General features: G+C 33.1%; 1 protein-coding gene across 1 annotated transcript; it reads right to left on the minus strand.

Annotated features, from left to right (window-relative positions):
• Positions 1–6,088: 6,088 nt before the first annotated feature.
• LOC111880771 (putative F-box/LRR-repeat protein 23) lies at positions 6,089–7,746 on the minus strand. The gene is made up of 3 exons (XM_023877184.1): positions 7,698–7,746; positions 6,871–7,159; positions 6,089–6,686 (listed from the first exon to the last, which is right to left on the minus strand). Exons 1-3 carry the CDS (start codon positions 7,744–7,746, stop codon positions 6,089–6,091), a joined length of 936 nt encoding a protein of 311 aa, XP_023732952.1.
• Between the last annotated feature and the right edge of the window lie 8,480 nt (positions 7,747–16,226).

Here is a 16,226-nt window from a genome sequence, read left to right on the forward strand (position 1 = left end):
GCAATGTTGTACAATTGTATGGTGTGATTCTGGTATTGACTTTTGATAAATGCTTTTAATATGATTGATTGAATAATGTATATCATACCCTTGAACCAATGTGATTAGATTTTTGGTTGATTCATCTGTTTTTGGTTGTAGCTTGTTCGACATTTATGTAATCATTGATACGACATGTGTGTTATTTTTTAACTATTATTGTAATAAAAGAAGATAGTTGACACTAGAGGAAGACAAAGTCAAATCATTTTCTTTGAACAGACAGTCGAACCAATGCATGGACATAAGCGAAGATGCAAGATCCAATTAAGAAAGTAGGGGATAACATGCATAATAGTTACACGGTCCGTAAAATTTACCAAATTAACTATCACAATTAGCTCACATGCATTAAAGTTAGACAATGGCTATGCTATTGCATATATGGTTGATTGTCCCAAAATTTTGAACCATGGAATTAAGTACGACTTTCACTACCATGCAAGAGAGACGAGTGATTAGGTATAATGTAGACATATAATATAATTTGTTTTTCTCAAAGGACTATATTGTAAAGCACACAAAACGGCAGGGACATTTTACAAATTCACTTTTCTCCAATAATAGGGTTTTCAATAATCCAGACGGCGCTTAAGGAAAGATCAAACAAGTCGGTAAAATCGTCGTAGAATGGCGTCCGCCGCAGACCCGTGGTTGCCAACGAAGGAATCTCCAAAATGGCTCGAAATTCCTCACGAACTGATGGTAAAAATCTTTCTATTGACAACATACATGATTAGGAAACTTGTGATCAAGAACGCTAGGAGGTTGTTCCATAAAAACAGTTTCAATTAGATGACTATTTAAAAATGCATTTTTGACATCTAGTTGTTGTAGAGGGCATTTATGCAAAACCACCAAGGATAATACAATACAAATAGCAGAAGCTTTAACAACTGGACTGAAAGTAAGGGAATAATCAAGACCTGGTACTCGTGTATAACCTTGAGCAACCAATGGTGCCTTAAACCTTTCAAGTGAGCCATTAGAGTGATATTTGGTGCGAAATACCAATTTAGAACCAACGACCTTTGAATCAGTGGGTCTTGGAAAGAGATCCTATTTGTTGTTTGTGCGCAAAGCTTTCATCTCTTCTTTCATAGCCGAGAACTAGTTGGGGTCTTTGACAGCGCTTTTAAACCCAAGAAGCTCTTTATTGGAAAAAAGAGCAAGGTGAAGGGGATTATGTTGGAGTGCTGAAAAATCAGCAATGTGTTTAGGCTTGAAGATCCATGCCTTCGATCGTGTTAACATAGGATGTTAACATGTGGATTGGGCCGGAAGAGTTGGAGAATCAAGAGTTGGACCGGTTTGGACTGGTGGGTCACCATTTGCGAGTGTTTGGACTGTAGAAATAGTGGGATCGGTTCTATGAGAATCAGAGCAAAAAGAGCACCGAGAGAAGTCAGGAGGACTGAGAGAGGGCCCATCAGAAGGTGGATCAGGAGGCCTAAACAAACACTGAAGGTGCAGCATGGGCAAGCCGAGTAGTTCGTGTGGGCTGTTCGTTGATGGTAGAAGATGCAAGTGTAGGACCATCACAGTAGCTAGAGAAAACCAAAGTTGCAAGATCAATAGTTGAGACTTGTCCAATAAACAGATAATATGTTTCATCAAACATTGCGTGACAAGTGGTATAAACATGAGATGAAACCAATCAAGACACTTGTAGCTGTAGCCTTTGTATTGAATCTCATAACCAATGAAGACGCATTCAACACTTCGAGGAGCCATGTTTTGATGAGAATAATCACGTAAATAAGGAAAGACACGATAACCAAAAACATGAAATGTGTCAAAATTCGGATGTGAACCAAAAAGTAGCTCAAATGGCGTCTTGTGATCAAGTACCTTTGTGGGCAAGCGGTTTATGATGTAAGTGGCTAAAACAAAAGCATCCACCAAAAAGGAGACAAAGGCATGGGCATCAAAAAGCATCGCAACACCAGTTTTAGTAATATTGTGATGTTTTCTTTCAGCCCGTCCATTCTGTTGAGGTACATACACATCGAAAAAACTGGATGCGTGTGTGTATACACACACATCCCTTTTTTTTTATTTTTAAACCGATCGAACCAGTTGAACCGTCGGCCCAGTAAAACAACAGGTTCGACGTCTAGTCTAGTTTTCAAAACCTTGTTCTAAACCCACGACGTCGGCTCTGAGGTTGGATTCCTTTTGAAGTTGGATTTCTTTTCATGTAGTGGCTATAATCGACTGCGAACACATAATACGTTTGACTTGTTCTCTTCCTTTCTGTGCACACCAATCAGAATTTACAACCCTACCATTCTGTTTTTCATTCTAATCATGTTCTTGCACTTTGGTTTATCACAATTCACACAACATGTTTGTTTTTTTACTCATATGTTATTTTTCTTATTTTTTTTCTCAAGAATGGTATAATCATTTGTTTTGCAAAATGTCACTACTGTTTGTTATTTAACTTTGCTTTTCTGCTATTTGTTTGTATATATGATGCTAAAAATCAATGTTTTCAAGACTAAGGTGTTGTTTGTTTTTTCTGAGGCAAAATGTCTGCAGTCTGCGGACCATATCTGTAGACCTCTGCAGTAGAAGAGGCGGACCAAACGTCTGCAGTCTGAAAAAAAAAAAAATTGTTTGTTTTTTTAACATCTGCGGGTTACTAAAATAAACTGAAATCTAAATAAACTGATTTTTTAAACTTCAAAGTGATTTTTTTAATATTTTTATGACTTTGTTATAAATAATTAACGAATCTAGATCATCTTTTATGTATTATTGTATAAAAAATATAAATAAAAATTATATGAATTAACGTATATATTTGATAAAAACCAACAACTTTGGTTGCAAAGTTATAACTAAACATTATATTTAGTGATAAAATAATTTTATACATAAATGGATGGAAATAAACTTCGATTTTTTCAATTAAATCCGTTAAAAACGTACCATAAATATTTTTTCAAGAAATTGACGATACTTTATTAAATAATATTTTACAAAATTTGGCAAAAAAATATAAGAATATATTATGATGTTTTTTCATATTTATATAAACAACTTCAACTACTATTATTGTAATAAATCTTTATTTATAAATTTATCAAAAATATCATGTTTGTATCGTCGAACGTTTTTTTTTAAAAGTTTTGTAATTTTTTGATTCAAATTGTTTATCATTAATAAAGTTGGAAAATATATAAATTAAAAAAAAAAAAAAAAAAAAAAAAAAAAAAAAAAAAACTTGAAAAAGTAAAGATATATATGTTTTTTTAGGCTAGAAGATGTTAGAAGACTCTGGTCCACATCTGCGCCAAGAAGAGGGCGTGCAGACATTTTTAGGTCTGCAGTCTTCAGAAAAAACAAACAGTCTGCGAATGCTAATGTCTGCACGTGGTCTGCACGGCGCAGACAGAAAAGGTCACGCAGATCTGCAGACAAAAAACAAACACTACCTAAATCACTAAGCTCAAGATTCACACTATGTGTGTTCAGATGTCTTGCTTCCGCCAAAACCGAACCAATAAATCTAAGAAAACTTGATGCAAGGTTGAGACATTTAGTGCATATTGGTTTCGAAGTAGTCTCAAAAGCTTATCGACTTTTTAATCTGACAAATTAGAAAATAGTTATAAGTCGAGATATTTGTTTTGATGAAACTAGATGGTGGAATTGGAGTAGCATTTCCAAACCTGATGATCAACTATCGGGTATGTCTACAATACCAAGGAACCATTATATTTTCAAGTTTTAAAGCTTACTCTTTATCGGAAATATATATATATATATATATATATATATATATATATATATATATATATATCTAAATTCTAAAACTTTTTATCCTCTTTCCATTCCTATCAAATTCGATATATATATATATATATATATATATATATATATATATATATATATATATATATATACGTTTAGGTTCTATGGAAAACAAAAAACACTAAAAATCAAAAAAATGCATAAAAAAATACTTAGAGACCACAAAACTTTCTTTTGTAAATTTTTTTATGAAAAAATCTCATCTTTTACATTAAATTCGCTGAAAACTTTTTTTTTAGAAAAACTATTTTTAAAAAAATTGATTTTTTATCGATTTTATTAAAAAACCTACGATTTTTCTATAAAAAAATTTTAAAAAAAAAATTGTGATTTCTAAGTATTTTTTATGCATTTTTATGATTTTTAGGGTTTTTTGAGTTTTTTTTGTTTTCCAAATAACCCTTCCTTATATATATATATATATATATATATATATATATATATATATATATATATATATATATATATATATATATATATATATATATAGGGCTAGGTTCATGTGAGACGGCCTAATTTTGTGAGACCGTGAGATGCATTTTTTTATTTTTTTTTATTTTTTTTAGTTAATTCAAGTTCCGAAAATAATATTTAAAAAAAGAATTTTTTGATTTTTCCATTTATTTTGCATTTTAAAATTATTTTTAGAATATTCTATTTAGGATATTTCACGTATTTTTAAAAAAAAAATGGGATTTTTTTTTATTTTTTTAGTTAATTCAAGTTCCGAAAATAATATTTAAAAAAAGAATTTTTAGATTTTTCCATTTATTTTGCATTTTAAAATTATTTTTTAGAATATGTCAGTGTAATATTCTATTTAAAATATTTCACGTATTTTTCAAAAAAAAAAAAAAAAAAAACAAACAACGGGATTTTTTTTTATTTTTTTTTAGTTAATTCAAGTTCCATATTTGGATTTTTCCATTTATTTTGCATTTTAAATTTTTTTTTAGATTTGGTCTCACGATCTCACAAAATTAGAATGGTCTCAAATGAACCTGAACATATATATATATATATATATATATATATATATATATATATATATATATATATATATATATATATATATATATATATATATATATATATATATATATATATATTAACTTTCGTTTTCCAAGCCATGTACGTTGCTATTTCCTCCAATGTCCTATATCAAATAAATGAGTGGATATTTTTTCCTATTAACTTTTGTAAAGTTTATTGAAACAATAATATGAACTTAACATAAATTACAACAAAACTCTAAAGATGTATATTGGATAGTGGTATCTTTATTTGATCAACAAAGCCTGATCCAGGTGCTTATTCTATTCATATCCCCACAACATATTTAAAAATTGCCCACCTAATACATTAAAAATCACATCTTTCATTAAATTGTTATACAAGATCATGGGTCTTTTTCTTTTTCTTTTTTTTTTTTTTTATTAATTTTTCATTTCAGGTGTTGGTAAAAATAGTAACGTACGCTGCTACTTCCTCCAATGTCCTAAATCAAATAAATGAGCTGAATAATTTAATAAAAAACCATACAAATTTGATAAATAAAACCTTTTACGTGTAATTGGTTTAGCCTATCATGGTTTTACCTTGGGTAAAGGCATATTTATACAATAATGTTTCTCATTTATTTTTACCAATTTATGCAGCAAAGATGTTTTCCATATCTTAGAATGATTATTCTTTTTTTTAATTAAATCATAACCAGTCATGTTTAGACCGAATCATCACCTTTGAAATATAGGGGCAGATCAATTTGCACATTGTTCACGTGTCAGCCAGTGCCACCATTTATCACTTGTTTTTATCATATTTGGTTTCTATCTTACCTAATTTCATGGTAAGGTCTCTCATAGGATCGTACTTGAATGCCATGTAAATGTTTGATTTAACCAAAAAAATATATACAACAACGATTGAAAAGGATCAACTTAAGCCTAAGAAATGCATGGTTGGAAATACACAAAAGAGATGAGAGTATTTGGAGTGCTTCACAGGAAATAGGAGAATTTTTTGTTTTCCTTCACATTGTTCTCGATTTGTCAATTTGGGTCCTGGAAACTAAGTAACATTACAAGAACCAAAAACATACCAACATTAAACAAATTCTAAGCATATAGAATTATAGATAACATCTACAAGCAAAACTACATACCAGCTAAGCCACATCCAGTTTGCATATGTTAAACAATAAACCAAAACAATTAATGTCTTCATTTCAACGAAACCTACGATACCTTACAATTCCTTCATATTCCAATTGCCTGATCAAGTCTTCAAGGCTGTCACCTTCAGAATAGTCATCCACATAGGAACGCCTGGGGAAATCCAGATCATCAAGGTAATCATAGTCATGAATTTGAGGATGAATCCTGCTGTTTTCAGTAGAGTCATGCTTAAAGTCCTTGATTCGTTCCATACACAGTCCTCCTAAATTTCCATGAAGATCGAGGTTATAACACATACGAACGTCTAGGGATTCAAGGTAATGGCAGCCATCAAGAATGGCCTGAAGTCCATCATTTGTGATGTTACTATTAGACAGCTGTAAATGGCGTAACTCAGGCATGCTATTCGCAATGGCAAGGGCATCTTTGTTACTTTCGATGAATGGTTCACTGAAGTACTCTTTGGCCAATATGAAGGACTTTAGCCGAGGGCAATTCCATCCAATAACTTCAATGTCTTCTGCTTTGGTAGAGATATAAGTAAGGTGAAGTTTCTCCAATTGTGGTACTTTTTTGACTGCTTGACTCAACCCACTACTCGTCATATTATAGCAGTTTGTAAGGCAAAGACGGTTCAGCTTATTTGACCTGGTGACAAATCACCATTCAGAGCCAAAGAAAACAACATATTTTCAGTAATTTAAAACTACTACAAACAAATAAAATATCTGGCAGCAAACATAAACAAGGCTAGATGTGTATATATTTTCTACAAATGATGAATGCGTATGAGTATGAAATTGAATAGCGAGTGAAGGTGGAGGAAACAAACCGTAGCAAAACGTGATCATGGAGATCGTCTGTGCCAAATCCCTCGATACTGAAATCGATCAATTCCCCACAACTTAGATGGACTGCCTGCTTGGTCAGCGTTTCTATGGTGTAATCCCTGGACCAGTCATCAACAGGTTTGATCATATCGATGGCTATCAACAATGCCGGATCCTTGCAAATTCTCCGCCAAGGTGTACATACTTTCCTTGCCCTGTTGAGTATTTCTGAAGTACACAATCTATGAAATATATTTACCGTCAGTTCTTCAGGCATTTTCAACCAATTTGTGTTAGAAATTTGGGTGTAGAAAGGCTTGGAAATTCTCAGAATTGTGATTATCACTTTCAAATCGAAGTATTTGGTGGTACTCCCAAATCCTCAATTGGATAAGACTCAGAGAGACAAGAACCGAGAATGTTTGATGATATTTTCATATGTACCAGAAAATGAGACCAAAACCAACTTTAATATCTTTGTCTGAAAACTGTCATATGACAGTTTTAAACTGTCATAAAACCATAAAAACTGTCATAAAAACGGATATATGGATAAGGGTCAAACCAGCCAGGGGCTCTGCCCCTTGGACCCCGCCAGGGGCTGCCGCCCCTTGGACCCCACTCCCAGGGGCGCTGCCCCCGGACCCCCGTTCGTTCAGGGGCTTCGCCCCTAAATGACAGTGTACTTTGAAACTTGATCAAACTTAAACAAGTGTGTACTCAGCACCTTCCTTACTTGTTTAATATTTATCAAGATCATTTTTGGTCAACACAAAGTAATCTCATTACACTTAAATAACATTGATGATCAAAAATCACCAACAATTTGGAGGTTCCTTTGTTGCCGAGGAAGTCTCTGCAGCAGAGGTCGATGCCATTTCAACTTTGAAATGCGATGATTTTATCGATTTGGTTTCATCTTTGTCAAGTAAGCGTCATTTCGGTTGTGGAAAATCAGTTTTTTCTATTGGAGTCTTGGAGAAGGGTGAACTATAAAAATCGTCCCAGACTTTTGTGTACTCTACAGATTCAGCCTTTCGAAAGAAACAAAATTGCAAGTTCACTGGATTCTTAATTACTTTTAAAAAAATCATTAATAACTAACTTACTTTTGTCCGATTTAGTTCTATAGAATTTATTTATTTTTATGAAAAATAGTAATCAACTTCTGATTTTTTTTTTTACTTTTTGTTTTAGGCAATCAATTATCAAAAATAACAACATACTTCTGATAATTTACAAAATAACAACCTACTTTTAGTTGGTTTTATATAATAAAATAAATTGCAAGTGACATTCGGGTGGCTAAAGTGAATGGCCAAGAATAGAAGATCAAGGGGATTAGTCGAATATGAAATCATGTCCATACAAACTCAACAAGATTTTTTGGAACTACCTCATATGTATGTGAGCATATTCTGCAAGACGTATTCGGTATTGCTACTCATTAAAAAAATACTACTCATATTTATGTACTTTTTAAATCCAAAATGGGGCTAATCTCAACAAGCTCACATAATTAAGCTAACAGATTGTTTTAAGTTTTATGTAAATACTTCCAACTATCTTCGCTCCTCCTCATAAGCTTGTGAGTATGAAAACATGCAATTTACAGTTTACATCGACATTAAATTAAATCACCAAACTAATTCGATGTATGTTATTTTTATCAATTAGTAAAACAATTACGAATTCTACTAACTTCAATAACCAGATTGACTTAACCATAATTCCAATGACCAACTTCCCAGCTTGACTCATAGCTAAAGACTACATCAAAGCCTAGTGTAGTCAAGCCCCCGAAGGGGCCGACCCTGTGCTTTCACTGATTCAAAGTATCACATATCATAACACATATTTTCCAAATTGAGAATTTTTTCAATTGAAAATTGATTTGATTTGCCTTTGGCTTTGATTGCTTCAATCATTTTGAGCCAAGTTGCAACCATAAGTGTGTCTTAACTCTATTATAGTCCCCAATATTAGACATATGCATCCAAATTAATACGCTATACAACACATATACAACACAACACGTAACGCAAGCCAAAATAAAATAGATTATAAATTTGTACCAAAACTCCTACCCTGTATATTGTTTTTTAGGCTTAGAAAGATGCAATAAATGTCTTTATTTTTTCAGTCATGATAGTGTGTACTTCGTATGTGTGTGACATGACTATGAAATTGCATAGCCGTGGGAAGGGGAAGAAACCTAAACCTACCGTGGTGCAATGTGATGAAGGTGATCTTCAGTGGGAAAACCCCTCACTACTAAAATCAATCGGTTCCCGTAGCTGAGATCGACTGTCTGCTTATCTCCACATTGTAATTGTATCACAATTATCAAGAGATATGGGAATATTGATGACCTTCCGTATCAGAATCCTTTGCAAATTCTCCCCAAGTTGTACATACTTTCCCTGTGCACTCTGGAGTATTTCTATGGTGCCCAATTTTAAAGTATATTTTCCATTGGTTCATCATGCATTTCTAGCCAATTTGGAGATTCCTTCATTGTCGAAGATACCTCTGAGGTGGAGGTCGCTGCCATTTCAACTATGAAATACGATGATTTCACATATGTGTCTCGATCTAAAAAGTTAAGCTTGGTTTGGTTGATCAAAAGCCTTGTTTTCTATTGGAGAAGTGTAAATTACAAAATATTTCTTTGTGCTTTTGTGTGTTATTCAACTACAATCCTTGAGAGAAAAAACAACATTTCTTGTTCGGTTTATCCTTAGTTATGTAATAAAGCAAATAGTCTAAATAAAATAAAAATTAATTTTTCCCAATTTTTGTTTTGGGGAATTTACTTTTTTCTACTGAGAATAGCAATCAACTTCTCATTTCTTTCATTTGGGCACCCGACTATTGAAAGTAGTGATATACTTCTGATTTTTCACAAGAAAAGCGAACTTTTTAGTATGATGCTATAACAAAAGTATGATGCTACAAGTAATAATAGTGTTCATAAACGGGTATACACTACTTCCGTTTCGGAGGTTATAAACGGGTATATGGAAGGTATAACCGTTTTTCCACCACCTTTCAACTTTGAAATTTCCCTAATGAAAGGTATGAACACTATTGGAAGTTATCACCACTAGTAGAGTTATAACAACTCCATGGAAGTGAAAACAACTACTAGACGTTATCACCACTAGTGGAAGTTATGACAAGTCCATGGATTTTAAAGCCACTACTGGAAGTTATAACCACTATACACTACTTCCTTTATAACCACTATACACTACTTCCGTTTCGGAGGTTGTAAATGGGTATATGGAAGTTATAACCGCTTTCCCACCAGCTTTCAGCTCCGAAATGCCATATACCTTTTGTAGGGCCTGAGACCAAACTATTCTTATACAAGTGTGGATTCTGCACCTCCTAGCTTGTATTAGATTATAGTGTTAATCCCCTTGGCACTCGTGTTTACTCTAATTACACCAAATGGTCGGTGACACTAAAATCACCAACAATAAATGATGTGAAAGTAAATCAAGTTTAGGTATCACCCGTTATGCATGACTATACATAATCAAACAACAATACTCTTTTTTTTTTAATTCCAACATCAATTTATTTTTACCAATTTATCACATAAAATATAACGCAAGATATATTCTATCACAGGAAATATATATATATATATATATATATATATATATATATATATATATATATATATATATATATATATTAAAACGATAACACGAGATATATCATAGAAAACATATATTAGCATCAAATTAATTTTCAAGGCATACCGCAACAATATTGATACCCTCCACACTCCAAAGATATACAATTTTTTCACCAAATCTTACTATACAATCCAACATAACTATACATAATCAAACAACAATACTCTTTTTTTTTAATTCCAAGATCAATTTGTTTTTACCAATTTATCACATAAAATATAACGCAAGATATATTCTCTCACAGGAATATATATATATATATATATATATATATATATATATATATATATATATATATATATATATATATATATATATATATATATATATATATATATATATAAACGATAACACGAGATATATCATAGAAAACATATATTAGCATCAAATTAATTTTCTAGGCATACCGCAACAATATTGATACCCTCCACACTCCAAAGATATACAATTTTTTCACCAAATCTTACTATACAATCCAACATAACTATACATAATCAAACAACAATACTCTTTTTTTTTTAATTCCAAGATCAATTTGTTTTTACCAATTTATCACATAAAATATAACGCAAGATATATTCTCTCACAGGAAATATATATATATATATATATATATATATATATATATATATATATATATATATATATATATATATATATATATATATATATATATATATATATATATAACGATAACACGAGATATATCATAGAAAACATATATTAGCATCAAATTAATTTTCTAGGCATACCGCAACAATATTGATACCCTCCAAACTCCAAAGATATACAATTTTTTCACCAAATCTTACTATACATTGTGTTTCTTATCTACATTGATGAAGCTATCCAAAAAAATTCCACATGTTCTCAAAGGATTGATCATATTTTGTCAAAACTAAATTGAGGGCTTGTTGCAACCTATCTTCATCCCAAGTGTGTGTTCAATTCTAATATAGTCCCATTTTCCAATTATTAGACGTATACATCCAAATTAATACTCTACGCAACACTTATACAAGCCAAAAAAACAGAGATGATAATGCTTTTACAATAATTGGCACTCCATAAACTACCTTTTTTATTAGACCGGTAGGTGTGGGCAACGCCCACACCATGTTATTAGGGAAATGACAAAAAAAACACGTTATAACGTGTTATGGTGGTAACGGGGAGTAACGCGCAGTCTCATAACACCTAATAACGGGGAATGGGGGCGATGTTCACGTGTTATAACATGCAATAACACCCAATAACGTCGTTGCCCATACCGACCTCTCTTAGTAACTAAAAATAAGGAGCAGAATGTCTATTTTGCATTATTGATGGCGTGTAGATTGGCAGTATGAATATGAAATATAATAGCGATAGAGCAACTAGTCTGCCGCCATGAATCTATAGCTGCAAAGTGACTTCAGGGTACTACAACATTAACACCCTATGGCGACGACAAATTCGGACCCCATACTGACCGACGACATGTCGTCGGTATAGAGTCACCGGGATAGTCGCGTGGGCATAGGTCAATAGTGTCGTCACTATAGATGTCGTCGCCATAGCTTCACCTATGCCGACGACACGGCGTCGGGACAGATTTCGTCAATCATATTTTCGGAGGAAAAAATAAAGTTTTATTAATTACCTATCGCGACGACGTATCGTCGGCAAACTTATAGCGACGACTAGTCGTCGCAACCGGTGTCATCTATTACGATGACTAGTTGTCGGTATAGGTGTCATCTATAAAAACGACGTCGTACTTATTTCAGGAACATGTATTTAAAATAAATGGAAAAGCTATTTTTCGCAACCTATCCCAACGACATGTCGTCGTTATAGGTTATATAAAACGACGGCGTTTTCTATTTCTGGAACATCTATTTAAAATAAATGGAAAAGCTATTTTTTGTTACCTATCCTGACGAAAAGTGGTCGGTGGTACAGAGTTTCAATATACCGCGAAAAATTTTGTCGTTCCTGCCAGACCTGTAGTGACAACATGTCGTCGGCACACATGTCCTGGTCAAAGCAATTTAGTCAAAGTTTGCAAACGATGTGCCGACGACATGTCGTCGGCATAGGGGTTCTTTTAGCGACGACACCCGTTGTCGGCATAGGTGTCGTCGGGATAGGTATGTACTCTTGTAGTGAGGCTCAGGAGACACTGCACTGCACGGCCAGCTGTGGTGTAAGTATTGCAGTTTACGGCTGCATGTACGCACTGCGGTGTATGGCTGGCTGCATGTAAGACTGCAGTGCACTGAGTCAGATATTAATTGTCGTTCATTTAGGTCCACCCCAGAGCTTTAGGTCAACTTGTCTCAATAAATAGAGCTCCCTTATAATGTATGGAAGCATTTTTTTTGACAGCTATTGATGAAAACCTCTCTCTGGGTCGTCCGTGAACATGGTTTAATCTAATCGAGTGAACCACATTAAATCCTTGTGTTCTTTATTTTTTCTTGGCATATTTATTTGTCGTGTTCGTGTGCGTTTATCAGATCTTATTCCTAACATTATACCTCAGGGTCCGAGGAATAAAAACCATCATGTGACAAACATACACACGAGAGAGGCTCATTTAGTGGCTTTTGAATAGAAGCGCACGGAGCATAGGAAGCAGATTCACATCGAGATGATTTTAGTATTATTAGACAAGTATTAAAGTGAATGAGCGTTGAAGATAAATGTTTTTCTAAAAGCAAAAGTATGTGCTTTTGGAGCGAGCTATCATGACAGGAACAAAAAACATAAATACCCACCCACGTCAAACAAATTCTAAGCAGAAAGATAGATAGTATCTCAATATCTCTAATTTACCAAAGCTATAGACCGGCTAATCCCAATAATAGTAATCCAAATTGTCGTCGTGAGAAAATTCATCGACATCAGACCCAAAGGAATACATATACATATCATCAGAATTTTGTGTTGAGTTGTGCTTAAAATCTTTGATCCGTTCCATGCACTTTTTTACTAAATTCCCATCAAGATTAAGGCTATCAAACATGTAAATGTCTAGGGATTCAAGGTGAGGACAGCCGTTAAGAATGGCCTGTAATCCATTGTTTGTCATGTGCTCACCAATTAAGGATTTTCAAATGGCGTAACTCAGGCATGTTGTTTGCAATAGCGATAGCACGATCATCACATGTCATGCCGGTTAACTGGCATGTTTGGAAGGACCTGAGCTGAGCGCAATTCCGTCCAATACGTTCAATGTCTTCTGCATCCGTTGCGATAAGAGTAAGGTGAAGTTTCTCCAATTGTGGCACCCTTTTGACTGCCCTACTCAGCCCACTGCCCTGCGCCCCTGAGTTATTCCCCTGTACGCAATCTTTGAAGTATATCTGTCATCAGTTCGTGAGGCATGTCCAGCCAATTTGGAGATTCCTTCCTTGCCGACGACGTCTCGACTGCTGAAGTCGACGCCATTTTAGGCAGCTATGAATTACGATGATTTTACGGCAGTATTTATCGGAAATCCCATTTTCTATCGGAATAGAATGATTTACAAATATTCTCCCTAGCCTTTTGCGTGTTTTACAAATTCAGTCATTTATGAAAAGACGATATGCATCGACATTTACTCATTTTATCCCCATTTATTTTAGTAAAGCAAATAATATAATTCCGTCCAATTTTCATAATAGGGAATTTACTTTTCTTTTACGAAAAATAACAACCAACATATGATTTATTTCATTTAAAAAAATAGTAAACCGTGTCATCATCAGGCTCATATCAACCCATCCTGAAACATTAACGATATTTTAGGGCGTGCCAGCTTTTAAACAAAAACGAATTAACAGTATAAAAATTAGGCCCAAAAAAGATGATGGAACCAATTGCTTCTTTTATTGGTTATCAGCACAAGAAACTGCGAAGAGCAAAATTGTCAACTGAAATAGGAAAGTAGAACTAAGCGAAAACAGATTTGACTTGTCTAACTCTATAAGGTGAAATGACCAAACTGCCCCTAATTGAGTCGCTTTTTATCAATGTTTTAAAAACCGGTTTGAACCGGCCGGTTGGACCGGGAACTGGGAGAGGGAGCGGTTCAACTATCACCGGTTTTATATTGATTTCTGAACCGGATTGAACCGGCCGGTTTTTAAAAAAAAACGGTTGAACCGATCAAAATAAACCGGTTAAACCGAATAAAAACACATGAAAAAGAACCATTTACATAATAAACTTTAGTGATTTTTTTTCAAATCTATTTACTTCTTTCTAAATAAAAACATATGGTAAATGTTAAAAATTCTTTTGATGTGTTTGTATTCATCAAAAACTATATTTTGTTTCGATATTATACTTTATTTTTATTTTTTTTGACGTATATGGATTGATGTAAAACACTAAAACTTATGGTTATGTATTATTTTAATATATTTGGATTCATCTACAACTTATTTTTATGTATATTTTTAATGTTTGAACTTTAAACATCAAATTCATAATTTCTATATGTATGTATGTGTAGGAAAATAGAAAAAAACATGAAAAATATAAAAACCGGTTCACCTGGCGGTCGAACCGGTTGAACCGGGAACCGGTCACCATACCGGTTCAACTAAAAAACCGGTTTTTAAAACATTGCTTTTTATTTACAATTTCCATCTTCACTATTAAGGAAATCTAAAAATGAGGAAATTTGTTTTCAAGGATAGGTTTAGTTAGCATGTCGTCCGAGTTTTCCTTCCTCCCAACTACTAATTGTTTCAATTTGACCTGACTCTCGATACAAATAAATTGATATCGGGCGTTGATGTGTTTGGTTCGACCATAGAACACATGTCCTTAGTCAAGCATTTAACACACATGCTATCACGACAAACCAAACTTGATCCCAATTAATCCCAAGATCACTAATCAACCCCTTTAACCAAATCGCCACCTTTAGCGCTTCCGTCATTGAATGTTGAAGAGTTGTCCTCCAACTCACATATGAATTTCCTCATAAACACATAACCTCTAAGTGACCTTCTGGCTTCTAGCATCTAAATCCCCAACATAAAGTGAACTTGAATATCCGGTAACCAAACACTCTCGATAATCTCCATAAATAAGACTCACACTACAAATAAAATGACATTTAGTGGCATAGAAAAAGTGTCACTTAAAACCAAAAACTTGCCACTAAAAGCCTCCTTGGAACAAAAATAATGTTACTATAAGTCTTTGGTGACACTTTTTGATTGTGTCGCAACAAACTTTTTGGTTTCGAGTGGCACGTTTTTATATGTCACTATATCACTTTTTGATTTTAGTGTTATTTTTTATGCTACGTTATAATTTCCTAAAAGAAATAACATTTTATGGCATATATTTTACTACAAAAACATTATATTAAAAAATTAGGTGCTAGCTTTTTTTTAATAAATGGAAGAAAAAAATACAATGTCATTACTTGAATTATAATTTAACATTTCTAACAACAATATTCTTAATATTAAAACAAAATTTCTTCAAAAATTAATAAGTTAAGAAGTTCAAAACCAGATCCTCATATCCATAAAAAGAACTCTCCCAGATAGGAACATATAGCATTTTTATATGTGGAACTCCTGCATTATATTCTCCAAATACATAGTATTGTTTCACATATGATTATATGTTATATGTCCAACATGCTCCAAAAAAAA

This window comes from Lactuca sativa, chromosome 7 (genome assembly GCF_002870075.4).
Source record: "Lactuca sativa cultivar Salinas chromosome 7, Lsat_Salinas_v11, whole genome shotgun sequence".
Lineage (NCBI taxonomy): Eukaryota > Viridiplantae > Streptophyta > Magnoliopsida > Asterales > Asteraceae > Lactuca > Lactuca sativa.

Coding starts and splice junctions, on each gene's coding strand:
- LOC111880771 (XM_023877184.1), bottom strand. CDS start 7,746: ATGGCATCGACCTCTGCTGCAGAGACTTCCTCGGCAACAAAGGAACCT. Junction 7,160..7,697: donor CTCGGCAACAAAGGAACCTC/CAAATTGTTGGT, acceptor AAATTTCTAACA/CAAATTGGTTGAAAATGCCT. Junction 6,687..6,870: donor CATGATCACGTTTTGCTACG/GTTTGTTTCCTC, acceptor ATTTGTCACCAG/GTCAAATAAGCTGAACCGTC.